The sequence below is a fragment of the Leptonychotes weddellii genome, chromosome 2, assembly GCF_054177405.1.
Source record: "Leptonychotes weddellii isolate Sample4059 chromosome 2, ASM5417740v2, whole genome shotgun sequence".
NCBI lineage: Eukaryota > Metazoa > Chordata > Mammalia > Carnivora > Phocidae > Leptonychotes > Leptonychotes weddellii.
In genome coordinates, this window is record NC_138370.1 from 62855205 (window position 1) to 62881427 (window position 26223).

General features: G+C 42.7%; 1 protein-coding gene across 4 annotated transcripts in view; it reads right to left on the reverse strand.

The window, feature by feature from the left end:
- TRIM2 (tripartite motif containing 2) overlaps positions 1 to 26223 on the reverse strand; it is a 118714-nt gene that overhangs the window by 22058 nt on the left and 70433 nt on the right. For all 4 annotated transcript variants that reach the window (XM_006727250.3, XM_031026332.2, XM_081811759.1 and 1 more), the window contains exons 4-6: positions 16606 to 16757; positions 15249 to 15429; positions 13440 to 14163 (exon numbers count right to left, since the gene is read on the reverse strand). In XM_006727250.3, coding sequence (XP_006727313.1) covers positions 13440 to 14163; positions 15249 to 15429; positions 16606 to 16757 — 1057 coding nt within the window. The remainder of the gene's footprint in view (positions 1 to 13439; positions 14164 to 15248; positions 15430 to 16605; positions 16758 to 26223) is intronic.

Genomic DNA, 26223 nt, shown 5'->3' on the forward strand with positions numbered 1-26223 from the left:
TGTCTTTATCTGTTTGACTTATTTCACTCAGCATAATACCCTCCAGTTCCATCCACGTCGTTGCAAATGGCAAGATCTCATTCCTTCTGATGGCTGCATAATATTCCATTGTATATATATACCACCTCTTCTTTATCCATTCATCTAGCAGGCTGATTTTCATGTACTGATTTACTTATGCATTATTTTCAAAGACTCACTATCTCATACATGGTATATTCTTCTTGAAAACATAGAAGATATCCTGACAGAGCCCCTTCTGGATTAGATAAATACAAAAGGCCAAGGAAAATTAATTAATCCAATAATATTCTCATCCATACTAGGTTTTTTAATGAGAGATGAGGCAGGAGGAAAAAAAAAAAAAGCCAAGGCGTCTATGGGTTCACAGATGTCTCCTTTGTTTCAGAACAAGTGTTTGTAACTTATTTCAATAGGACCATGTAAATATTAAGGGATGGAAACAGACTGAACTTTGCTCAGAAATGACCAGGAAGGAGGTTTAAATTTTCACAATTAAAGAGAGAAAGCTATGTCTCAGTTTTTTGGGCACTTTTATCATTTCATTTCATCCTCTCCTTTCATTTTTTTATCCTTACTCCAAAGGGCAAGCTGATCTTTTGGTTTCAGACGTGAATGCGGTGCTGTAGGCGCCCCAGACGATGGCACACTGATGGTGGCCGGTGTCAGACACGGGCTTACGCACTGCTCACAAAAGGTCAGACTCTGGGCGCCTGGGTGGCTCAGTCGGTTAAGCGACTGCCTTCGGCTCAGGTCATGATCCCGGAGTTCCGGGATCGAGTCCCACATCGGGCTCCCTACTCGGCGGGGAGTCTGCTTCTCCCTCTGACCCTCCTCCCTCTCATGCTCTCTCTCACTCTCTCAAATAATAAAAAAAAAAAGGTCAGACTCTTCTGAAACTGATTTGTGGGTTTAGGAAGTGAAACTGGCAATGGAGTTCAACTTGGAATAAACTTGACAGCAGAACTACTGGGCAGAAACATCTTACTTGGATCACCTGGTTCTCACCATGCAACCGAACCCAAGTTCATCTGCCTAATGCAGAGCTAAGACAGTCACTTCGAGACATGGAGTATGCTGCAAGGAAAGGGCTTATTCTAGAGGCAGCCCCAGGAGGGGACAGGGAGGACAAGCGTCAAATCTGCCTCCCCGAAGGAGGAGAGGCAAGGAAATTTAAAGGCAAACAAACAAGGTCTGGGTAAAAAGTTGCAGCTATGCAAGTCTGCAGCTTGGATTAGTCCCGTTAACCCTTTGGTTACTGGCTTCAACCCAACCCACACGGCAGTTAGTTGTTTTACCGACATTCTGGGCTCCATCAAGTTTACTCACCACCTCTGTATCTCATCTACTCTTACTAACACAAAAGAAAATTTGAGATCCAGATTCTCAAAAGAACATCTTCCACCTTGTGGAAGAAAGGGTTCTATTTTATTTCAAATATATCAGAAGAGATGATCTTTTATACTTGATCTGCATAGAATCCCTATAGTAAGCATGTTCATATCAGCTAATGCTCTCTTAAAATGACGTGTTGTATCTGTTGGTGGCAGGGGGAAGGGGTGTTTAACTCTTGAGGGAGGTACGTGCCAACATGGTACTAGCTTTGGGGCATTCCCGCTGATGTCTGAATAGCGGCTGGTTAACAGGTACAGCAAAAACTGAAGGACCAGGAAAAGAAACTATTCTTCTAAAATGCTCAGTTTAGGGGCGCCTGGGTGGCTCAGTCAGTTAAGCGTCTGCCTTCAGCTCAGGTCATGATCCCAGCGTCCTGGGATCGAGCCCTGAGTCGGGCTCCCTGCTCAGCGGGGAGTCCGCTTCTCCCTCTCCCTCTCTTCCCTGTTTGTGCTCTCTCTCTCAAATAAATAAATAAAATCTTTTAAAAAAATAAAATAAAATGCTCAGTTTATACATAATTTTTAAAAAGATTTTATTTATTTATTTGTCTGAGAGAAAGAGAGAGCGCGCATGCACAAGCAGGGTGAGTGGCAGGCAGAGGGAGAAGCAGGCTTCCTGCTAAGCAGGGAGCCCGATGCGGGACTCATCCCAGGACCCTGAGATCATGACCTGAGCCGAAGGCAGATGCTTAACCGACTGAGCCACCCAGATGTCCCGTATACATACTTTTTAAAAGGTTTCAAGGATCAAGAACTGCAGTTTCTCAAGAGTAAAACTTAATTTTTTAGGAACATTTGATAAAAACATGGAAGTTATGAGCCAGAGGAGGAACTAAGACCAAGTAAAGAAACATAATAACAAAGCAAGGTCCTACAACTGAGATGGGAACATAAACAAAAGAAGTGGCTCTATAAAGAAACCCCAGCCTGTTCTAGGTCCTTCTTTATATAAAATTGGAAGCGCACCCCTGGCTTGGAGGACACACAGGAAGGGGAAAGAAATACTGAAAATGGGGAGCGGAGTAAGAAAGACCTGAACAGGGTAGATGGACCCTGGTGCTGTCTTGCTGGTCCAGGCAGGGCCAGAAACCAGCCTGCTGCCCTCTTTTATCTAACCATTTGTCTAGCCTGCTCAAGACAAAGCCTATTCTACTCAGAGAAGGCTCTGCAGGCAGCAGGTTGATGTTTGAAAGGAAAGGAAAAATTACGGGGAGAACAGAGCTTTAGTAGAAGCTAAGGGGTGCCTTAGTCAAAAAGATTTAACTTTCCTTCTGAAAATGTTGAAGGAGAGAACGTACATGAACAAAAAATACTAACACTTTTTTCTTTGCAGAAATGAACACACATTTCTGAGTGTAGGTGAAACTTGAGAAGACATTTCTTTGGGCTCCGTGTCAATACCATTTGGAACAAGGAGAAGGAAGACTCTATGCCCAGTGTGAAATGAATGGAGATGCTCATTGCCTACCAATACTGGGTCACGAGAGCAATGGAACCTTGTTGCCAAAGACCACACTGTTGGAAAGAGATTGTACAGCCTCTACTAAGCTCCAGAGCCATGTGTTGGCCCAGCTCTTACTCTCAGTCTCAAGTTAACTAGAGCTTGAGTCTGTTGCCCCACATATAAATAAAATCACAGGGCTGGAAGAACATCTATTAGTCCAGTTTGTGTGCGTGTATGCATATATATATATGTATATATAAAGATTTTATTTAATTATTTGAGAGAGAGAGAAGGCCCGAGCAGAGACAAGGGGCAGAGGGAGAGGGAGAAGCAGGGAGCCCAACTTGGGGCTCCATCCCAGGACCCTGAGATCATGACCTGAGCCAAAGGCAGACACTTAACCAACTAAGCCACCCAGACACCCCTTGACTATATCTTTTTGAAAGAGCTAGATGGAGCAGGCACTGCTGTTTTTTAATTTTATATTTGTTTTTAAAAATCTTTTTCTTTAAGCCACATGGCTTAGTATTCAAATAGCTGGGTTGGCATGACAGATAATACCTTCTAATTCTTAAGAGTATCTTTCAACTTGTCAGAAATTATTGGTCATCATTTTTTTTATAATCTATTTCAGTTTTTAAGCATAGCAGGATCACAGTGTTATTTCTGAAGACCAAACGAAACTACCAGTATATTCCTGAGAGATCGCTAATGCTATCTTCACTAGCAGTTAAGCTACCAAAATCTTGATGGTGAGTAATAACACAGATCTTATAGCATATTATCATTATGCTGAAATGCCCACAATCCAGGTGTTTATAAAGTATCTTAGGACCAAAATAAAATAAATTCCAGAAGTTAGAAATAATTTGGGATCATGCTTTACTCTTCAAGATTTGTAGTATATTCTATTTAGACTACAGAAAAGTCTCCCCTCCAAAGTATTCTACTATATAATGAAAACTAGTTCTTTCGTAATGAATATAAATGTAACACAAACATACATAGTACTTATAAAATCTTTTCCTGACTACTTTAATGTACAAGATTTCATTTGGTGGTTATGTTTTGGATAGTAAAATGAGTAACACCAGTCTTAAAAGTAATTATAAACAATTCGGCAACAATTCCAGAAGATAATTAAACTGGTTTTTCCCAGATGTTAAACTAGCCGATGAAGCATAAAATGAATATTTAAGCCAACAGCTTCTCATCCATGCTCCTCCTGGCTACCTCCACCCATGCCCCCAGGAAGATCACAGAAGGTAAGCCCCTGGGCTGAAATAGGGGATCAAGAACTGCAGATTCCCCCCCTACAACTTAATAGGAGAATTAATGCTAAACAAATCTAGATACTTTGAATGGGATAACGCAAGAGGATGAAATCAAGCAAAAAATTGGGTCTAACAAAGGATCTTCAAACAAGTAGGTGCTTAACAAATGTTTGTCGAATGAGTGAGTGCCCGGATGAATTATTAATGACTGAGTAAATTACACCCCACATTCCATCATGGAAAAATGAAATGTTCAGTAATATTTACAGCATTTTCATAATATATTCCCTCATGCCCTCCCTGTAACAACCCCATGAGTTAGCAGGATAAATATTACTGTTCCATTTCATAGATGAGAAAATGAAGCTAGACACATCACAAAAGTAGTAAAGATAGAGAAAAGAATAAAACCCAGTTCTCCTGCTCTTTTACATAATATTTTTTCTAACACACACATTCTTTTTTTAATTTTAAAGAATCTCTACACCCAACATGGGGCTCGAACTCATGACCCCAAGATCAAGACTTATATGCTTGGGTGCCTGGGTGGCTCAGTCCTTAAGCGTCTGCCTTCGGCTCGGGTCATGATCCCAGGGTCCTGGGATTGAGCCCCGCATCGGGCTCCCTGCTCGGCGGGGAGCCTGCTTCTCCTTCTCCCTCTGTCTACCACTCTGCCTACTTGTGCTCTCTCTGTCAAATAAATAAATAAAATCTTTAAAAAAAAAAAAAAAGACATATGCTTTACTGACTGAGCCAGTCAGGCGTCTCCCCTGCTTGCTTTCTTTTTTTTTTCTTTTTTTTCAAGATTTATTTATTTTAGAGAGAGAGTGACAGAGAGACAGAGAGAGCAAGTGGGGTGGGGAGGGTCAGAGGGAAAGGGAGAATCTTAAGCAGACTCCCTGCTGAGTGCAGAATCCTACGCAGGGCTTGATCTCAGGACCCTGAGATCAGAACCTGAGCCAAAGCCAAGAGTCAGTCACTTAACCAACTGAGCCCCCCAGGAGCCCAGCTTCTTTCTAATTAGACTTTAAAATACCAGGTTTCTGAGGTGAAGATAATTACCTTTGGGCTCATATGGCTCCCGCTTGCTCTCTAAAACCCTTAGGAACTCCATCCCTTAGCACATGGCATTTTAACTGTTTACCTCTCACTAAACGGTGAGTTCTCCGAGGGCAGAGGCAACATCTGTCCTGCTTGCTGTTGCACCCCATAACCCCGCACGGTGCCTAGCACTCAGGAAATATAAGTGACATCTTTCCCCACTGAAGTGCACGAAGAGTTCCTGAGGATGAGACTCTCAAAGGGGTGTGCCAGGGTTCCTCTAAGAACCTGGGATGCCACGTTAGCATGATCTCTCTCCTCAGAGATTTTAGGGTGGGAAGGTGGTGGTTTGCAGAGGTGAGGCAGGAGAGAAGAAGCATAAAACATCCTATCTTCCTATAAAGCCTCTGAACTTCTGCTAAGTGATTTTATACATCCCTTTTACATTATAAGAAAGCACACGGCTCTAGAGTACAAAGGAGTGTTTCATTCAGTTCTTCTCACCGACACATTAAGGTATGGTGTATGAATTATATAATTTGAAACAATTCAACTGTGATTCTTTCACTCCCTCCCACATCTTCTGGCTTCCCCTTTGTTTAAGGACTTTCTTTAGTAGCTGACAAAACCAGCTCATGGCTTCTAGTCAGCAAACTCTAACAGTGCAGGGAAAAATAATCCCCGTGTTTCATCAACAGATGCTCTAAGCTACCTCCCTAAACTCATTCAGGATGGTTTTCCAGCACAGCATCAGAGTTAACACAATAACTCATTCACAGTGGGCATATAATTAAGTTTTCAGGTGTGGGAGGTAGCAAATATCTCAACTTTGGGAAACCACAGTAGTTAAAAGACATTTAAGATGAAGAGGAATCATTGTGCAACTAGAAAGGCAGGGGCATCAGAGCACAGAGGGCTTGGGTCCTGCCCTAGCTCTCGGTGCCCCCATTCCTTCAGGGGTAGGGATAATTATATGTCCTGGTAATTTGGCTCTTGAGGGGCGGGAGCTGTGGGAGGAGCTCTGATTTGTAGCCCTCGCCCGCTTCTGTAGTGTAAATGCTCCCCTCATGGCTGATTTCCAGCTTACTAACGTGAAGTCACGGAGCACAGTTAGGAGGTGGTGTGCACGCCGGCATGTGCCACGTATTATGTTGTGATAGGTATACTGTGCTGTGGGGGCATTAGGAACTGGCAGTGTGTTATCCCTACCAAGGATTTTAAGGCAGGTGCCATATAGAAATGGACTGCACAAAGCCTGGCTCAGAGAATGCTTAGTCCTTCCTTCTGCTTCCGTTCCCCATCCTTTCCTACCTGAACCACACTGAAGCTCATGATTTAAAGTAACTTTTCTATACTTGTCACTCCCAAATGGATCTCTAGCCCTGACTTCTTTGCTGAGCTCCAAACCTACACTCTAAACTGCCTATGGTCCACCTCAGCCTGGTTGATCAAAACTGAAATATACCCCCCTGCCCCTGAGGTTGATAAGGATAGTAACAACAGCCAACATTTACTGAGTCCTTACTATGGGCCTGTACCCTTTGAATACATCTTACATATATTATTTTAATCCCCACCAGATCAAGTACACGTTAATACCATCCCCATTTTACAGATAAAGGAACTGAGGCACAGAAAGTTAAATAATTCCCCCCTAAATCATACAGCTAATAAACAGTGGGCTGGGATTTAAATGAGGCAGTCAGCCTTTTCAGTTCTCCACTACTTAGGTTAACTCTTTCTTACTTCTATAGCACCACTGTGAATAAAATGCGAATTAGTATTACCTCCTTTGCCTCTCTAAAGTGGACTGCGCATCATTCAGTACCAGGCATTATTCTAAGCTCTTTAGGATATTAATTCACTTAATCATCACAACCTCCTAGGAGGCAGGTTCTTCTCCTGCCCATTTTATGGAGGAAACTGAGGCATGGAGAGAAGAAACTTAGCCAGGACCGCACAGATGAGAAAGTAGCAGTGCTGGGGCCAGGACCCAGGGTGGTCCAGCTTCAGAGTGCACAGTCCTAACCACTCACACCACTCACTCTACCGGCTCACGTCCCTACAGCACGGGAGTCAAACAGCGAGAATTCAGTTTGGTCACGAAGCCCTGCCCTCTCCTTCCTGAGCATTTATAAATCTGCCATTTCCTCTCCACTGCATCGCAACGCTCTGAATCCTGGCCCTTGTATTAGCTCATGCAGACTACTGCTTCCTGGGAGAGACTTCAGAGTAGATGCCCTACAATGCCTCCAGGCTCTCTGGAAATAAACAGCTTACTTAGTAAGCCACCACACTACATCACGCAGTTCAGGGCCTCCCCACCACCCCCATCACCCACACACCTATGGGTCTCAAACTTCCGTGAGCATAAGCATGGCTGAGGCTTACAGAATGCAGATCCCTGGCCCTCCCCAGAGACTGGGAAACACAGAGAACAAAGTCCAAGCTCCTTATCAAGGAAACAACCTTTCCTCGCTTCTATTTCCTTTGCCGCTCCAAGATGATGGCATCATTTACGGTTCCTTGAACCACTCAGTTTCTCACCTTCATGCCTTTGTACCTGCTCTCCCTTCATCTAAAACACCCTTTCTTCCCTTCCATCCGGCACTCTCTTTCAAAGCCAGCTTAGGTTTAGAGGCTATCTCTGGGAACCTTCCATGACTCCCCGCCACCCCAACTTCTGTGTCTTGATTCAAACTGAAGGTACATTTGGTACACGTCTGTCTCCTTTGGATGGTCGCCTCCTTTAAGTCAGAGTCAGAATCTCATCCTTCTTTATACTACGACCTAGCCAAGTATCTGGCACACAGTAAGGGCTCAACAGCAGAGTTCTATCTAACTTGGGGGCTGGATAACTGGTAGGAAGGTGAAAATGGGAGTCAAATTTAGCCCTGAAAATCCCTATGTTATGTCACCCAGAAAGTGAGGATTCACTTTCATGAATACACAGAATCAACACGTTATTTATGGTTGTTGAATGAACCCTCGTACATGTATTACGAAAACTACGTATCTTTAAGCACAAATTCAGTGCCTTGAGACGCTCAGTATGTATGAGACCAGTTGAGGAACAGCAGAACCATGGTTACCCTGCCAGGTGTGTAGCTGAATTTCACTGAATTTTGGATTTCATGCGGCAGGCTTCAACACACGCACAAAGGGACTGCTCAAATTGTGCATGTTTTTTTTTTTTTAAAGATTTTATTTATTTATTTGACAGAGAGAGAGAGCACAAGTAGGCAGAGAGGCAGGCAGAGGGAGAGGGAGAAGCAGGCTCTCCGCTGAGCAGGGAGCCCGACGCGGGGCTCGATCCTAGGACTCTGGGATCATGACCTGAGCCGAAGGCAGCTGCTTAACCGACTGAGCCACCCAGGCGCCCCTGTGCATGTTTTTTTTTAAATAACATTTTAAAGACGTACTTTATCTTATTTTTTAAAGATTTATTTGAGAAAGAGAGAGAGAAAAAGAGAGAGAGCATGAGTGGAGGGAAGGGCAGAGGGAGAGGGAGAGAGGCAGACTCCCAGCTGAGTGTGGAGCCCAAAGCAGGGCTCCATCCCTTGACCCTGAGATCTTGACCTGAGCCAAAGTCAAGAGTCATACGCTGTATGCTTAACCGACTGAGCCACCCAGGTGCCCCAAACTGTGCATGTTCTATTATTATGCACCTAAAAGCCGAATTGTACAGAGAAACTTAAAGATCTAAAACAAAGGTATAGGGACACCTGGGTGGCTCAGTTGGTCAAGCATCTGCCTTCAGTTGAGGTCATGATCCCAGGGCCCTGGGATCGAGTCCTGCGTTGGGCTCCTTGCTCAGCAGGGAGTCTGTTTCCTATGTCTGCCTGCCACTCCCTCTGCTTGTGCGCGCGCTTCTCTCTCTCTCTGACAAATAAATGAATAAAATCTTAAAAAGTAAAAAATAAAAAATAAAGTTGTAACTGTAAAATAAAAGTTGAACTCTTCTAATTATTAATATAAACTCTACCTGCTGTAGCCTACAGTACAGACCTCGAGAAGACACGTTCTTAGAAGGCCAGCACTGCTTGCCTGACATTGCCCTAGCGCAGTTCCAGGCACGGGGATACCTGTGACTCACTGGCCTTGAGCTTAGTTCCTGTTGTCTGGTCTCTGTGTCCTTGGACCTCAACACTGGGGCCTGACAGTGGTGAGAGGGAAGTTAAATCATGCACTAGGTCACAACTGGATCCTACTCAAATGAACAAAGTACTTATGCCAAGTATTCTTTGAGGTACTGTTGGGGACTATAAATGATTAAGGACATCATCTTTGACCTCAAGCAATTTGTAATCTTATTGGGAAATAAGGCCCATGCATAAATAGTAATAATCACAGTGGACTCCAAAGGAGAAGGTGGAACTTGGGGGAAAGATAAAACTGAGGAAAGAATCCAGAGATCAGGTGCCTGGTGTGGAAGCCCAGAGGGCGTTCAGGGAGCAGTGGGCTCTGACACTGATTTGTCCAGGCTCATCTCCAGCCAGAGCCTTCCCCACCCTCCATTCATCTGACCTTCTCTCCCTGCATCTTCTCACAGGATGTGTTGCTTGCAAACCTCACTCATGTTCACTCCTCTTCACCGGGCCTTTCTGCCTTGCATCGGTCCTTCAACCTGGAATGCTGCTTGCACCTGTCAACCCATAGTCCTCCTCGTTCATGTCCTGCTTTAAATTCTTTCTCATTTCTACAGCTTCCCATCCCCTAACCCATGGTATTAAACGTAGAGGCTGCTTTGAGGCACACAGATTTGAGCGATGGAAGGCAGAAAGGGCCACGGTGAGCACCTGGCTGACTACAGACAGGCCCCTCAGACGCCCCACCTCAAAATAGCCATAGGCCCTAACTGACCAATGGGCGACTTACAGCTCGGCACCCTTCCCTAAATGGGAAGAGTTCCTACATCCCTATACCTCCTCAGCTTTCCTCTTTAAAAACAACCCCCCACCCACTGCCTCAGTCTCTCCTCCGCTGTCCCGCCCACCACTCCCTTGTGGTGTATTCCATAAACTTTGATCACCTTGGTTCTGCCCCAGGTGAATTCTTTCACCGCCTGCGCATCTGATGGAGAGACACCCCATTTAGGCAGCCCATTAGAGTCAGGCGGTCATCCATCTGTCACCCAAACTGTAACCTCCTTGAGGGAGGATATCTCATTTCTTTCATCTCTACATTCCCATCTCAGGTACTAGGTGCTCTAGAAATGCTTTCTGAGCCAAGTTATTGCATAGCGAGTGGTGTCTTTTGGCTAGCTCTGGGTTAAAACATAAAGTTAACGAGAAATAGGCCTGAACGACCTGCCTTCCTTTCTGCCCCTATGTATCTGAGGTGCTTAGCTTCTGTTCTGGGCTGAACCCCCAAAATTCATATGTTGAAGTCCCAACCTCCAGCATCTCATAATGTACCTAACTGCATTTGGAGAGAAGGTCTTAAAAGAAGTGATTAAGCTAAAATAAGGCCATTAGGGTGAGGCCCTAATCTCTTCTTACAAGAAGAGAAAAAAACACCAAGGGTTATGCATGCACAGAGGGACAACCATATAAGGACGAAGCAGCAAGAAGACCACCATCTAGAAGACCAGGAGAGAGGCCTCATAGGAAACCAAATCTGGCACCACCTTGATCTTGGACTTTCAGCCTCCAGAACTGTGAGAAAATAAATGTCCTTTGTTTAAGCCACCCAGTCTATGGTATTTTGTTACAGCAGCCCTAGCAGATTAAGACAGCATCTTTACTTCATGAATAAACTCAGACACAGTGTCATATGCCAGGCACTCTTCTAAGCTCTTTATAGATGTTTAAACATTTAAACACCTTTCCACCAGTGCCAGCAAATCACCAGTGAATTCTCAACGGGTAGGAGGGAAGAAGAGTACACCCCTTCTCTGGTGGGAGCTGGGGATTCAAAATCGCTACTGGGGGCGGAAAACACCCTAAGAGGTATGTCAGGTGAGAATCACAGGTGGTGATGATGGAGATTAAAATCAATAACAATAGGAAAATAACAGCTACCAGTAATTGAGCACTGGGTTCAGAAAAGGTAAGCTAGTTGCCCAGCTGTTAAGGAGAATCAGAATTCAGACCCAGATCTTTGCCTTTCTCCACTTGGCACACTGCCTAGAAGCAGACTGGGATTACCTGGCTGGGGCGGGAGGTGGGGGGAGCAGGTGGAGGGAAAGGGTTGAGCAGGAGACCCACTGAGCTTGTTCTCAATGCAGGAGGAGATCAGTAGGGAGCAGGAAGGTAAAAAATTTTTAGAAGAAAAGAGAGTAGGGAAAATCTAAGGACCTTCATTGCATGTGCAAAACCAATAGTTCTCCTTTATTTAGCTCCTCCAACACACCAGCCGTTAAGCTTGAGACTCACAACAGCTCTGAGAGGCAGATATTTTTGTATTCTCATTTTATAGGCATGGAAACTGGAGCTCAGAGAAGCTGAGAGACCTGCCTGAAGTTCAAGTTAAGTGGCAGAACCGGAGCGGCAGACCTGGGAGGCTGCCACTCCTGCCCCCGCCCAGTTCCTCCATTCTGCTTCGGCAGGCAGGCGCATCTACAGCTTCTGCACAACCCGGCACATTTGGCCAGTGAACGCAGGAGGGCCTCCGGACTGTGAACGCACAAGGTACATATCCTATCATGGCCTTTATAAGATGCAGCCTGAAGTAGTAACACAGTGCAGCTGCTGCCCAAGAGGGCTCCAAGGAGCCTCAGTCTCCCAAGATGTGCCACGGAAAAAGTTCTCGGCTCAGGAAAGCTTTGTGGAAGTGCTGCCTGTTATCCCTCTCCTGCCTTGGAGACTTACAGTGCACACTGGCAGATTCTAAAGGTTCTGGGGTTAAAAAAAAAAAAAAAAAAAGTCGGGGCACTTGGGTGGCTCAGTCATTAGGCGTCTGCCTTCGGCTCAGGTCATGATCCCAGGGTCCTGGGATCGAGCCCCGCATCCGGCTCCCTGCTCCGTGGGAAGCCTGCTTCTCCCTCTCCCACTCCCCCTGCCTGTGCTCTCTGTCTCGCTGTGTCTCTCTGTCAGATAAATAAATAAAAAATCTTAAAAAAAAGTCTGTTTCCTTCACTGAGGCTAAGGTCTCCCCAATCTATTTGAACCCCAGACTCCGTGCAGGGCCCTTTCAGAGATGCTGCAACACAGGACTTAAGAAGAGGCAGAAAGATAAGCAGGCTAAAGCTACTTCTGGAAACATGAACTAAAATGCAGGCTTTTTTCTTAAGAATGACAAAGTCCTTTGATATTTACATTTAGTTTGCTTTCGACTGAGAGAATAAACAGTTAAAAAAAAAATCAGAGGTAATAAAGCAAACAAGGGAATTTGAGACTTGCATTCTCCAATCTATTGGCTCCGCGTCTTGTTTCCGCCCCAACCCCATTCCATTCTCCGGATTTCCACCCACCCTCCCCTCTTTGGGGCTGCTCTCCAGCTACACACACCTGGAAGTGACCACGACTTGCACTGCTCGGTGTCCCCCAGCCCCAGCCCTCACAGTGCAGAAGCAATGACAGGGAGGCATCAGCCCCTCCGCCCACAGTGCAAGCTGGAGCTGACAGATTTCAGAGAAACAATGGAGTGATCTGATACAGCGATCGCTCTGCCTTGAGTTACGCTTAAAGACATTCCCATGGCGGGAGGTGGGGCGGTGGGGGGCGGTGAGATGGCCAACATGTCCTTTAAAATTTTCCGGATTGTGAGTGCTGTGATTTTTTCTATTTCTCTTTTTGCTTGTTTTCGGTTTCTAATTTTCTACAATGACTATGCAGCACTTGCGTTACAAAGGAGGAGGGGGAGAGGAGGAGAGAGCAGAGCAGGAGGAGAATGGGGGAAGGAAGTAGGAGAAAGAAGGGGAAGGAGGGGGAGGGCTGGGGGCGAGGGAGAGGAGGACAGAGAGGGGGAAACTGGAGAACTGGGGAGGGGAAGGGGACGCGGGTGGGGAGGACTTGGGGGGTAAGGAGGAGGACAGAGGGAGAAAGGCTAACGCGAGAAGGGGAAAGGGAGGGAGTGGAAGCGGGAAGAAGAGGAAGAAGGATGAGGAGGGAGGGAGAAGGAGGGCGGAAAAGGGGGAAATAAATCCTAAAATCTCCGGAAGAGACTGCATAAACTCACCTAATTAAACACACCAGTGTCTCCCAACACCTTCAGGGTACAAGTCCCGACCCGCGAGGTTCCCATTTGCAACAACCCTTTCCCCGTTGCCCCTTAACCAAAGCAACGCTCAGACAATCCGGCGCGGCGGCGCCTTCTCCTTACCCACTCGAAAGATCAAATCGTCTTCGATGGGATTCTCTTTTCGTTTCCCAGTGCTGTACATGCTGGCGGGTCTCTTCACCGCTTTCTGCTTTACATGGCCGCTTCCCGGGGATTTCACGCGCCTCTTCACGCCCTCGGTGGTGGGAGACACGTCGGCCGACCGGATCACTTTCAGCTTGAACGGGCTGCCTCGGATGTGCTGGTCATAGAGTCGCAGAGAGAGGGTAAAGTCCCCTTCCTTCTGGACAGTGTACAAAAACTCATAGGTGCCGTTTTTGTTGTCGAGGATTTCTCCGTCCGCCACGCTGCCGTCGGGCGTGCTCAGCTCCGCGGTGATGTAGGCGTTGCCGGTCTTGCACAGCTCGCCGTCTTTGTCCTTGGTCGTTATGGTAACGGACATGGGCTGCCCGATGATGGTCTGCCGCAGCCCCTCGCCCGTGGCCACCGTCTCGGAGGCGACGGCGTTGGTGGTTAAAATCGTCCCGAGGTTGTGGATGGACTTCTTGAGCCCTTCGGTCTCCACGATAAAATCCAGCTGATCGTTTTCACGCGGGTGCAGCGGGAAATCCTGGTCGGCCAGTTCGTTCAGCTTCTCGCTCATCTGCTTCTTCACCAGCAGCACCTCCGTCTCCGTGCCATGGTTAAGGGCCTGCGCCGTGAAGTTGCTGCAGCTCTTTATACTCTCCTGCCCCTCGAGCAGAGTATCCAGCTGCGACTGAAGGACCTGCGGGGGGGGCGGGGGGGAGGTCGGGTGAGCACTTGCAGCGGCGCACGAGCTCAGCCCATTGGACGTTGCGCGGCGGCGCGCGGGGGCACTGCCCTCCGCGGGCCACAACCGGGTCCTGCACCTGTCCACGCCGGTGGCTCTCCGCAGGTGGTATTTAATTTGGCCCAGCGAACCCGCTTCTAAGGCATGCTTCTGAATTGCACTCCCGGTACCTCCTCCTTCCCTTCCGCCTCTCCCACACTCTCCCACACGCATATTTGTTGGGTCAGGTGTTTTTGATGGGGCGAGCAGAAACGTCACCACCAACAGCCTGGAAAACAAATTGCTATGCCCGGCATCTGAAATACTCATTATTCAGTATTCTCTCCATAACGTCCCAAATTCCCCTGTTGCCAAGTAAAGGAACAGAAACCAGACAAATGAAAACTCTCCACACCCAAATAGCAGAAGCTTTTGATCCCTGGTTTTGTGATTGGACATGTTAAAGGCTGCCATCAGGGTTCTCTTTGAAGTTGACTAACAGGTTGGTGTGGATGAGAGAGCAATTAAGAGACTATAAGACATTATAATTAAGGAAGGAAAATAATCCAGTTTAACCCTAAGTCCTGAAAACATTGCTTTATATTCAATTTGGTCTTATGTCAAATTATTAATTGGTCCTTATGGTTACAGAATCATAGAACTTCGCTGAAAAGAGGAAGGAAAAAAAATAGCTGGATGGGCCATTACATGAGAACTACTCTTGGGGCGCCTGGGTAGCTCAGTCGGTTAAGAGTCGGCCTTCAGCTCAGGTCATGATCCTGGGGTCCTGGGATCAAGTCCTGCATTGGGCTCCCTGCTCAACACAGAGCCTGCTTCTCTCTCTCCCTCTGCCCCTCCCCACCCTGTTCTGCTTGTTCTCTCTCTCTCTCTCTCTCAAATAAATAAAGTGTTAGAAAACTACTGCTTACTATGCAACAGTGACACTTAAGGACTCATCTGAGTCCCCTTTGTGGGTATTAGAACACAGTAAGCTAGTGCAGTGAAGTGCCCAGGATACCATGTCTCTTACAGGGTATTTATGAGAATGGCTGGAATCTTACTTTATGTTTGAGGCCATAATTGACTTCCAGTTCCATAAGCAGCACGCTTTTGCGCACGTTTAGAGTCTTCTGGAGTTCATCAAAGGTAGAATGGATGTCATCCACAATACTGGCCTTTTGGTTGGTTAACTGATGAATGATTTCTGAGATGAACTGAAGGGCAGAATCTATTTCTGGGAGCCTGCAGGACAGTCGTTAAAGATCATTATTTAACATCAACCCAGAAATAGTGAAACATCTGTCTAAACACTATGTTTTGTCAAAAAAACATTTTCTTTGCCTTTCATCATCTTCAAAAAAGTAATAACCAAAGAACAGAATGAATAAAACATGACATAATTACTGCCTTTGAGAGAAGAGATTTTGAGGGTCCACGTCTACTTCATCTAATCAATCATCTAATTTTAATAATTGTTGGTACAAAGCCTTGAGGCTCTCTGAACACCATGGCTTCTCCTCACTCTGAAGCAAGCCTTCTCGAACTTGACACTATAATATTGTAGGTCACGTGTTGCTTTGTTGCAGGGGACTATCCTGTGTGTTGTAGGATGTTTAACAGCATCCTGTCTTCTGCCAGATGCCAACAGCACCCCCCCACACACAATCATGACACCAAACTCTCTCCAGGCAATGCCAAATGTCTCCCGGGGGTATTATTGCCCACAACTGAGAACCACTGTTCTAAATATATAGCTGTATCTTTTCGCCTAATCATATGAAAAACTTATCCAGACTCTGAGTTTCCTGGGAACGTTTTGCAAGCTTCCAAGTTCCTTTAATTATTATAGCATAACCACACTTTTCTCACTACAACTATTGGTGACGATTTATTTTCAGCTGGTTATTTATTTCCTCTCTTTGGTCTTTCTCATGTATCACACAGCTACTCTGTCCCCTCATTTCCATGCCAAAGAGAAAGGCTGGAAGCAAGGAGACATAAGGAAAATTGAGCAATCACTGGTGGGCACCATTTTGCTGGGCTCAGAGACGAGCCAGTGATGGTGAACACAATGGTCCTGTATGTGTCAAGAAGAGCAGCTAAGAATAGCTCCTCAGAGAGCCTGGTTTCAGGCACGAATTTCAGAGATCTCCCAAGAGCATTTTCCTCCAATGTATTTTATTCATTTAATCATTCAAAGGTACTAAAACAAAAATGCCATCACTCATAACATGAGGGGGTTGGAATTTTACCAAGGAGCAAGGGATGACCCTTATCACTCACTAGTTTATGACTACAGACACACCATCAAAGGAGAATTTATTTAGGTAGTGTGAACCTATTATCCCACTGAGGCAAGAGATCCGGAGGCCAAGCCTCACGCACAGCCAGTTGGGAGTCTGGGGGAGGTGTGTGCACCTTTTGTTGACGGCGTCCAGCTGGACTTGGAGCGAGGCCTTGTGTTGCTCCACCACATCCTTGAGGGGGACTGTGGGGTGTTCCGCATGCTCCCCCTCAGTGCACTCCCGACACATGGCGGTCTCGCAAGACTGGCAGTAAAAGTCCATCACCTGCGGGTAACACAAAACAATGCCAGGTTCAATGCCACTGATCGAGTGCTTTTATGCACTAGGCCTTTAGTAGGCATCCTCTCATGGAATTCTCATGGCTTTCCCAGGATGTAGGCAGTATGTCCAGTGTCACATAAGAAAAGGAAGGGATAAACTGTTCTGTGCCAGGTCTCAAACAGAGGTGGGTCAGACTCCAAAGCTGCTGCTGTCGTCACAAAACCAGCTTTTCTGTGGCTACTGCCCTAGAGCAGAAGAGTGTGGGGCTGTGGTGCTCAAACTTTTTGGTCTTAGGACACTTTCCACCCTTTATAAATTCCTGAGGATTCCAAAGTGCTTTTATGTATGTGAATTGTATCTATAGATACTTATATGAAAAATTGAAACAAAAATTTTAAATATTAATTTATTAAAAGCAAGAATAAGCCCATTAAATGTTAACATGAATAATACAATTCATGAAAGATAACTATTTTGCAAAACAAAAAAATGCTGTGAGAAGAATGGCATTATTTTCCATTTCTAAAATTTTCTTCAGTGTCTGGCTTACTAGAAGGCAGCTGGATTCTCATATCTGCTTCTGCATTCAATCTGTTGTGATAGCACAGATCCTATTATCTCTGGAAAATTGCACTGTACACTCTTGAGAGAATGAGAGTGAAAAAGGCATATAATGTCTTAGTATTATTACAAATATAGTTTTGATCTATGGACTGCCCTCCCCACAAAGGGTCTTGGGACCCATAAGGGTTCCTGGACCACACTTTGAGAACTGATACTCTTTCTATAAGAGATAAGCTGTACTGAGCAATTTGTATTCTGGCACTACCACTTAGGTAACCTCACTGTGTCTCAAGTTTTCCTCTGTCAAAAAAAGACGATAATAGTAACCTGCTTTGAGAATGCAGTAGGTTAATATGCACGAAGAAACAGATGGTGCTTGGTACTGGCATGATGAAGCAGCAGCAATGATGATATGATGATGATGATGATGATGATGAAGATGATGATATCATCTGCTTACATGAAAATAAAGCCACCTTATCCTGATTATGATGAACTCTCAGTAACAATATAACATAAAGGCTGAAAGTCAGTTTCCCGGTGACGGCATTCCCCTATTCTCTCAGCTGAAAATAACTTCTTCCAATTTTGAATTCCCAAAGTACTTCCTGGAGGGAACTTTTTCTTGAAGTATAACACACATACAGAAAAAGGCATAAGTCTTACTAAAGATTGGTGGATTTTCACAAAGTGAATGCTCCCAGCAAAGCCCTTTTATTTATACCCCATTTTATGAAATATTTATAAGATTTTAAGTTCCTGAGATAGGAACTCTCTTACCCAGAGCCTAAGTAATTACTTGCACAAAGTAAGTATTCAAAAACTGTTCTTTGAATGAACTGTATGCTGTCTATAAGAGTCTCATTTTAGAGTCGAAGACACAAATAGATTGAAATTAAAAGGGTGAAAAAAGTATTCCATGCAAATAGTAATCAAAGGAGAACGGGAATGGGGTGCCTGGGTGACTCAGTCAGTTAAGCAACGGACTCTTGATCTCAGCTCAGGTCATGATCTCAGGGCTATGAGATGGAGTCCCAGGTCAGTGGGTTCTGCGCTAGGTGTGGAGCCGGCTTAGGGTTCTCTCTCTCTCCCTCTCCTTCTGCCCCTCCCTGCCCCCCTAAAAACAAAACAAAACAAAACAAAAAAACAGAAAGAGAAAGAACTGGAGTGGGTATTCTAATATCAGACAAAATAGACTTTAAGACAAAAGTTGTTACAACAGATAAAGAAGGACATTATATAGTGAGTAGATGATAAATTCATCAAGAAGATATAACAATTACAAGCAAATATGTACCCAACATCAGAGCCCCAAAATATATGAAGCAAAAACTGACAGAACTGAAGGGAGAAATGAACAGTTCAACAATAGCTGGAGATTTCAATACCACACTTTCATTAATGATAGAACACTTAGATGGAAGATCAATAAAGAAATACAGAATTTGAACACTATAAACCAACTAGGCCTAACAGACAGATATAGAACACTCTATTCAATAACAGAATACACATTTTTGTCAAGTACACTTGGAAAGTTCTCCAGAATAGACCATATATTGGGTCACAAAAGTCTTGATAAATTTAAAAAGATTAAAGTCATACAAGTATCTTCTCTGGCCACAAGGGAATTAAATTAGAAATCTGTAACAGAAGGAAATCTGGAAAATTAAATAACTTACTCTTGAACAATGAGTCAAAGAAGAAATCACAAGGGAAATTAGAATATACTTTGAGATGAGTAAAAATGAAAACCCAATATACCAAAACTTATCAGAGATAGCAGTCAGAGCAGAATTTTAGCTACAAATGCCTACTTTAAAAAGAAGAAAGATCTCAAGTCAATAGTCTTAAGTTTCAACCTTAAAGAACTAGAAAAAGAAGAACAAATTAAAACCAAAGCAAGAAGAAAAAAGAAAATAATAAAGATGAAAGTGGAGATAAATAAAATAGAAAATAGAAACACAGTAGAGAGAATCAATGAAACCAAAAGTTGGTTCTTTGTAAAGGTCAACAACATTGACAAACAGGATACTAGGGACAGTTGTATGCCAACGAATTGAATAACATAGATAAATTGGACAAATTCTTAGAAACACACAAACTACCAAAACTGACCCAAAGAAGAAATAGAAAATCTGAATAGACAGTGTTCAAAAAACTTCCAGCAAAGAAAAGTTCAGGACCAGATGGCTTCACTGATGAATTCTACCAAACATTTTTTTTTTAAGATTTTATTTATGTATTTGACAGAGAGAGACACAGCGAGAGAGGGAACACAAGCAGGGGGAACGGGAGAGGGAGAAGCAGGCTCCCCACTGAGCAGGGAGCCCGACACGGGGCTCGATCCCAGGACCCTGGGATCATGACCTGAGCCGAAGGCAGACACTTAACGACTGAGCCACCCAGGCGCCCCTCCAACCAAACATTTAAAGAAGAATTAACACCAATCCTTCCAAACTCTTCAAAAAATAGAAGATGAGGGAACATATCCTAACTTATTCTATTAGGCCAGCAACCCCCAACACCAAAGCCAAAGCCATCAAAAGAAAAGAAAAGTTCATATCTCTTATGAATATAGAGGCAAAAATCCTTAATAAAATACTAGTAAACTGAATCAAGCTGCATATTAAAAGGATTATACAGTATGGACAAGTGGAGTTTATCCCAGGACTGCAAAGGTGGTTCACATACAAAAATCAGTATATGTAATATATCACACTAATAGAATAAAGTGTGTGGGGGGGGATCCCACATGGTCATCTCAATTGATGCAGAAAAAAACATTTGACAATACCCAATACCATCTCACGATAAAAACACTTATCAAACTAGAAATAGAAGAATACTTCCTCAACTTGATAAGAGGTTTCTACAAAATCCTACAACTAACATCATACCTTATGGTGGCCCCTAAGATAAGGAACAAGACAAGGATGTCCACCCTTGCCATTTCTATTCAGAAATGTACTAAAAGTTCTAGCCAGGGCATTTAGGCAAGAAAAAAGCAATAAAATGCATACACTTTGGAAAGAAAGAAGTAAGAATTTCTCTATTCAGAGATGATACGATCTTATATATAGAAAGCCCTAAAGAATAACCCCCCCACACACACACACACACAACTATTAAGACTAACACATGAATTCAGCAAAGCTGTAGGATACAAGATCAACAAACAAAAATGAGTTGTATTTCTATACCCTTTGCAACGAACAATCCAAAAGTGAAATCAGGAAAATAATTCCATTTATACTAACATCAAAAAGAGTAGAAAATACTTAAGAATAAATTTAACCAAGAAGGTGTAAGACTTGTACACTGAAAACTACAAAACATTGTTGAAAGAAATTAAAGGATACCCAAATAATGGAAATTAATGGAAAGATAGTCCCTGCTCATAAATTGGAAGACTTAATATTGTTTGTTTGTTTGTTTTTTAAGATTTTATTTATTTATTTGAGACAGAGAATGAGAGACAGAGAGCATGAGAGGGAGGAGGGTCAGAGGGAGAAGCAGACTCCCTGCCGAGCAGGGAGCCCGATGCGGGACTCGATCCCAGGACTCCAGGATCATGACCTGAGCCGAAGGCAGTCGCTTAACCAACTGAGCCACCCAGGCGCCCCGGAAAACTTAATATTGTTAAGAGGACAACATTCCTAAAATTGATCTATTGATTTAGTGAAGTATCTATCAAAATTCAAGCATCCTTTTTCACAGACGTGAACAAGCTGTTCCTAAAATTCAGATGGAATTACATGGGACCCTGAACAGACAAAACAATCTTGGGGAAAAAAAAATTGGAAGATACAGACTTCCCAGTTTCAAAATTTAGTACCAAGCTAGAGTAATCAAAATATGATTTTACTGACATAAGGATAGACATATAAAACAATGGAATAAAATTGTGAGTCCAGAAATAAAACCGTATGTCTATGGTCAACTAGATTCTTGACAAGGGTGCCAAGACCACATAATGGAGAAAAAAAATAGTCTTCTCAACAAATGATGCCAAGACAACTGGATATCCTCATGTAAAAGAATGAAGTGGAACCCTTACTTTGCTCTATATAAAAAAATTATCTCAAAATAGATTAATGGCCTAAATATATAAGCTAAAACTATAAAACTCCTAGAAAAAAAATAGGAGTAAATCTTTACGACTTTTGATTTGGCAATGGTTTCCTAGATATGACACCAACAGCACAAGTAACAACAAAAAATTGAAAAATTGTACTTCATCAAAATAAAATCTTGTGCATCAAGGTCACTATCACTTCACCATCAAGAAAATGAAAAGAGGGACACCTGGCTGGCTCAGTCAGTACAGCATGTGACTCTCCATCTCGGACTTGTGAGTTTGAGCCCCACGTTGGGTTAGAGATTGCTTAAAAATAAAAGCTTTAAAAAAAGAGAGAGAGAGAGAGTGAAAAGAATAGGAAAAAATATTTGCTTGCTATATATCTGATAAGGATGAAGTATCCAGAACATATAAAGAATCCCTACAACTCAAGAACCCAATTCAAAAATTGGCAAAGGATTTGGATAGACATTTCTCCAAAGAAACTATACAAATGGCCAATTTGCACAAAAAAATATGCTCAACATTATTAGTCACTAAGGAAATCCAAATCAAAACCACAAGGAGATACTCCACACCAAATGGGGATGGCTAGACTCAAAAAGTCAGATAATAACAAGTGTTGGTGAAAATGTGGAAAAATCAGAACTCTCATACTTCGCTGGTGGGAATGTAAAATGGTGACGTCACTGTGAAAACAATTTAGTGGCTCCTCAAAAGTTAAGTACAGAATTATCATGGGACCCAGGAATTCCACACCTAGGTATATACCCAAGAGAACTGAAAACATACATCCACACAAAAACTTGTACACAAATGTTCATAGCATTATTCATAATAGCCCCAAAGTGGAAACAACCCAAATATCCACCAACTGGTGAATGGACAAATTGTGGTATATCCAGACGATGAAATATTATTTATCCATAAAAAAGGCATGAAGTTCTATATGCTACAATATAGATGAACTTTGAAACATTATGCTAAGTGAAAGAAGCCAGATTCAAAGGGCACATAATTTATGATTGATTTATATCAAATGTCTATAATGGACAAATCTATAGAGATGGAATGCAGACTGGTGGTTGCCAGGGGTTAGGGGTAAAGAGAGAATGGGGAGTGGCATGATGAAAAAGTTCTGGAATTAGTGGTGATACTTGCACAACCTCTTGAATATACTAAAAACCACTGAATTATATACTTTTACTTTTTTTTTAATTATTATTTTTTTAGCGAGGGAGAGAAAGCATGAGCAGGAGATGGTGAAGAGGCAGAGGGAGAGAGAGAACTTAAGCAGGCTCCACGCCCAGATGGACCTGGGGCTCCATCTCAGGACCCTGAGATCATGACCTGAGCCAAAATCAAGAGTTGGCCTGAATTGTATATTTTTAAATGGTTAGAATGTTTAATTTTATGTTATATGAATTTTCCCTTAATTTAAAAAAATGCATCTTTGAAGAGATGGCAGCATACCTAGGTAATTGTCGCCTGGTTTGGTCTCCTAAGTGCTTCTTGGAAAGAAAGGCCCTAAAATCATTCTGAAATGTGAACAACCAGTCATTCTCAAATGGTTGTGCTCAGGTCTGGCAGCTTTGACTTAAGCTGAGAGTTAATTGTGTGAAGTGTGAGACTCAGCTGAGCTCATCCATCTTGAGTGAGATGATGTTGGTTCTCCCAGGGACGGATGGGCCAGAGGCCAGGACTAGCTTATTTTTGTTGGCAGGTAGTCACCATTTGTGAAGATGACAAGGCAAGAAGCATGCATTACCAATGTACTAGAAAGGGTGGTCAGGGCCTTGTAGCTGAGGCTTGTGGAAGTGGGGACTTGTTAGTGGTAGGGCATTCTTAATGAGGCTCTCTCCTTTGCACCTCTTAACATCCTCATTAGTAAGGTACCTAAGCAAGCCATAACAGGGTTTAATGATCATTTGTGTTCCCGGGACTGCGAGCATGAGCTCAAATGTCTGCTTTACGTGCAAAGAACCTCCTAAATCACTGACCATTATTCCCATTTTTCTTTGTATTTGGACAATGCAGCCATGGCAGTTTAATTAGAAGACAGAGTGTCATAGCACTTAAATGACAGGCTTTCATCCACATGTGCTAATCAGCACCAGGCAGTGTATGAGGACAACATCCTGCTTTATTGTTAATTACCTGATTTTATTAACCTTCCGACGCTTGAATTGTTTTTAAAGATTTACCCGTGGCAATTAACTGCAGCAATTTATCTGCAATATTGCATGTATTTGACTTGAATATGCAATGAGGACCCCTGTTTCAAAGCAGCAGCAGTGAACTACAATCTACGATGAAACAATAGAATGATTCAAGACACACGCTGTTAATTTCCAAGACCTCTTGCTGGTTTATAAATTTTATGATTCCAAAGAATCATAATGACCCAGCATAGAGAAAGCACTCAAAACATGCTTTAAATAGCCTCATCTACCTCAAGGAGGTTCAAACTCCAGATAGATTTCATTTTTAGTGGATTTGATGTGATGCGTTTGGGAAAGAGACAAGGCAAAATTTTAACCTAAAGGATTCTTTAACTTTACTGGAATCAGCATCTCTAAGAGAGATTCTGCTTAGCAGCTTGTTGCATCCAACGTTCTCTATTGCTGAGGTCTCTACTGCTCAGGAAATACATCTTTAGGAATTCTGTTTGTCCCCCAGGCGGCACAGAATATCCTTCTTTCTATACTGCATATACAGGGTGGTTTTACTAATTAAAAACAAAAGTCTATATAAACACACAAGCATACTCACGTATTGGCATAAATGTCACTTGTTACCAAACATCAGTTTCAATGGCTACCCAATAATCAGTTATATGTACTTAACCATAATTTAACCATTTCCCTAATACTGCACATTCAAATTATTTCCAATTTTACTATCACGTAAAATTTTCAATTAACATGCTTCTATCTTCATTCTCTTCTCCAGCTATTTCCTTAGAAATATTTCTATTAGTGGAATTACTGAATTAAAGGATAGGAAGTTGTGTAAAACATTCATTACAGTTTGACAAATAGACATAAACTTTCTGCAGAGCAATTTATGCTCCCGCCCACAGCATACAAAAATATCTCCCCATATTCTCATCAGCACTACCCATTATCTTTAAAAACCTGTAGCTAATTTGGAAAGATGTGATTATTTGTGAAGTTTGACATTTTTTCTCATACTATAATTAGCCATTTTATATCCTCTGTGACTTTTCTGAGTTTTTCGCCCATTTTCTTTTGTGATGTTCATAATTTTCTTTAATTCTTAACTCTTACATAGTAAGAATTTGCTGGGGCATTTTAATTAAGAATTTTACGGTTACTTTTGGGGCACCTGGGTGGCTCAGGTCATGATCTCAGGGTCATGGGGTCAAGCCCAAGGTCGGGCTCCCCACTCAGCAGGGACTCTGCTTGTCCCTCTCCCTCTGCCCCTCATCCTGTTCATGTTCTCTCTCTCCCTCAAATAAATAAATAAAATCTTTTTTTTTAAAGAATTTTACAGTTACTTTCATAAACTGATGAATAGTTTTTTTTTGTCTTCACTAGATTTTGGTATTAGGGATATGAGTATATCTTGAGTGAATTGGGGAGCTTTCTGTCTTTTCTTATGATGCAGAATATACATCCTATGGATCATATTTGTTTTACACAGGTTTGAAGGAATTCAGTTTCAAATTAAGTTTTACCAGTTTCCTTCAAAATTATCAGTCTACTCAGGTTTTCTTGATCATTTTCAGTTTCCTAGATATTCATCCATTTCATTCAGACTTTCAGTATATTAGCCTTTAGCACATAGTATTGACTTACTCATTTAAAAATATTCCTTTTAGGTGTGCCTGGATGGCTCAGTTGTTTAAGCCCTGACTATTGGTCTCCATTCAGGTCATGATCTCAGGGTCCTGAGATTGAGTCCCGAATCAGGTTCCATGCTCAGCGGAGAGTCTGCTTGAGGATTCTCTCCCTTTCCCTTTGCCCCTCCCCCTGCTCACGTACTATCTCTCTCTCTCAAATAAATAAATAAATTTTTTAAAAAATTCCTTTTACCTGTATTGGTCTCTTTATTAGTCCTAATTTAATATATTTACATTTCCCTTTTGTTGTTTTATCAGATGTCAGATTATTTCATTAATTTAAAAAAATCAGCTCTTAGATTTATTAACTCAATTGTTTTATTATTTTCGAACTAAGTTTATTATTTTCTTGCTCTTGGGTTCCATGTATTTACTTTGGTTTCCCTAACTTTTTGAATTGAACTCTTTTTAAATAAAGGAAAATAAACCTATAAAATTTTCTGAGTACAGATTTGACTTTCCTCTATACATTTAATAGATAAGGTTTTCACTTTCAGTATGTTGTAAATAGTCTAATTTTGTAAGTTTTTTGATCAAATAATTATGAGCTTTTAATAAAGGTCTGGGGTTTTTCTATAATGTATGTTATTAATGCAACTTTAGTGCATTGTGGTATAGGAACTTGGTCTACACAAAGGGAAAAAATAATGATGGCTTTTTGTGACCTAGTGTATGACCAATTTTAATGGCTCAAATTCTCACAACCTTAATAGCTTAGTTGAACAGATTTTAGCATATGCCTTTTTATTTGTGGGAGGCACATTCTCAAGTGAAAGAGTACTCTCTTCTCTGAAATTCATCCTCTCTTCTTCAGGTCGATTGATGCCATTCTCCCACCCCTTAGCATCTCTTATTTAGACAACTCAATAAACTCAAATTTGATGTTGCAGCCTTCCATCTCTGCTACTCAATAAGGCCGGGAAAATACCCATCTCCTCCTTAAAAGTTTTCATGTTTTC